Here is a 1,686-nt window from a genome sequence, read left to right on the forward strand (position 1 = left end):
ATGATGATGATGGACAAAATCAACAGCATTTGGGTGCAAATAGGGCAAAGAATAGATGCTGTTAGACGCAATTTTGATCCCAGCAGTAGATAAAAATGCCAAGAGGCAAGTAGTCATGCTAAAGATCATTTTATCAGAACATTTGAACTCAAGCAGTTGTACTATTATTACTTGAATGATCTGGCTCTTATTGAACAGGACTTGGGCAGGAGGACTTGAATTATCATGTAATCAGAAAGCGACTCTAAGGTGAATGTGCATACATTTTAATTCATTATGTCTACGAAAAACAGTCTTTTACTCTACTTACAGAGTTCATCGTGTATGTCCGTATGTGGAAATACAAAAGCAATAAAGGATGGAAGTCAATAACTATGCTTTGAATACAATATATCAAAAGAAAACGACATGCACTGAAAAGCAAACAAGAACAGACCTGAATAAGGTTTAGCATTTTGCGCGTCTGGGAAAAGATAAGGACATGGTGTCCCTCTTCAAGAAGTTTCCGCTGCAACATAAGATACGAACCACTTAGTTTACGTAACAAATACTCCATCTGGTTACAACTTTTAGAGGACTGAAGAGAGTACATTTCTACCAGCTACTACACATGCATTCATAAAAAAACACTTACCAACAAGGACATGATAAAAATTAATTTGCATGAGACCTCCTCGCCGACTTGCAGCGCTTGGTCATCATGAGCCATGTCTGCAAGGTTCATGGCCATTTTCTCTACCATACCCATATCCTTGTTATCCAACATGCCTTCCATGCCTTCCAAGATGTCCTCAGCAGCTCTCTTGGTCAATATCAATGGATGGTCGCATATTTTCTTCAATACCTGTTGAAGAACAAGAAAACAATGAATGATGAAGAGACTGACAAGATAAATAAGGGCAAAAGAATAAAAATGTCCTCAATTCTATATACATGCCTTATACTTTGACAGAGGATCACAAAAACAAAAGCCATATTTTGAATTCGAGTGGGTATATGATGAGCATAACATGAACAAGAACTGAAGGAGTACATGAAAGCAATAAGAGGACAGATAAAGGTGGACAAGATCGGTGCAAAGAAAAGGCTTTGACACTGATGCTTACCGTGATTGCAGCCAATGGTGATCCTTGCATCGATGAATGAACAAGATCACTGTTCAGAAAAGCTTCATATAGTTGCCTCTGCACCCAAAAGAAAGACAGGTCAAGATTATCATTGGCCAATTATTCAACCAGTTTTACATTCAATTTACACCAGAATTTGTACCTGGCAAGCTGTTAACCTCAGCCAAACAATTAGCTCGTTCTTCTTGGAAAGTTTTTTATCATCTGCCGAACCAGTATCAAGGAACACTTCACTTTTCATACGACGCAAGAAGTATGGCTTTATACGCTCCCTTAATGCCTACAAAGAGTATTCAAATACCAAACAAGAAAACACATATTATAACAAGTTCAGTACGACAGACTCAGACTTTTCAACAATGAAATGCAGCAAACTGAGATGGATCGATCTATATGGCTTGTCATCATCTCATGGCTTAAACTAAAAGTGGACACTAATCGGTCTGGAATTTTAATGCAGTTACACACTTCTTCCACATGTTAAATCAGAGATGAATGTACTACTTTGCTAATATATGGATACAGTTTGTGTAATATCAAACTCAGTTGATGCCCAACT

The 1,686-nt window shown here is 37.7% G+C and overlaps 1 protein-coding gene across 1 annotated transcript in view; it reads right to left on the reverse strand.

The window, feature by feature from the left end:
• LOC119361618 (protein CHROMATIN REMODELING 24-like) overlaps nucleotides 1-1,686 on the reverse strand; it is a gene marked incomplete at its 5' end in the record, with an annotated part of 8,227 nt that overhangs the window by 2,850 nt on the left and 3,691 nt on the right. The window contains 4 exons of the mRNA XM_037626744.1: nucleotides 437-508; nucleotides 635-844; nucleotides 1,107-1,184; nucleotides 1,270-1,407. Coding sequence (XP_037482641.1) covers nucleotides 437-508; nucleotides 635-844; nucleotides 1,107-1,184; nucleotides 1,270-1,407 — 498 coding nt within the window. The remainder of the gene's footprint in view (nucleotides 1-436; nucleotides 509-634; nucleotides 845-1,106; nucleotides 1,185-1,269; nucleotides 1,408-1,686) is intronic.

This window comes from Triticum dicoccoides, chromosome 2B, assembly GCF_002162155.2.
Source record: "Triticum dicoccoides isolate Atlit2015 ecotype Zavitan chromosome 2B, WEW_v2.0, whole genome shotgun sequence".
Taxonomy (NCBI): domain Eukaryota; kingdom Viridiplantae; phylum Streptophyta; class Magnoliopsida; order Poales; family Poaceae; genus Triticum; species Triticum dicoccoides.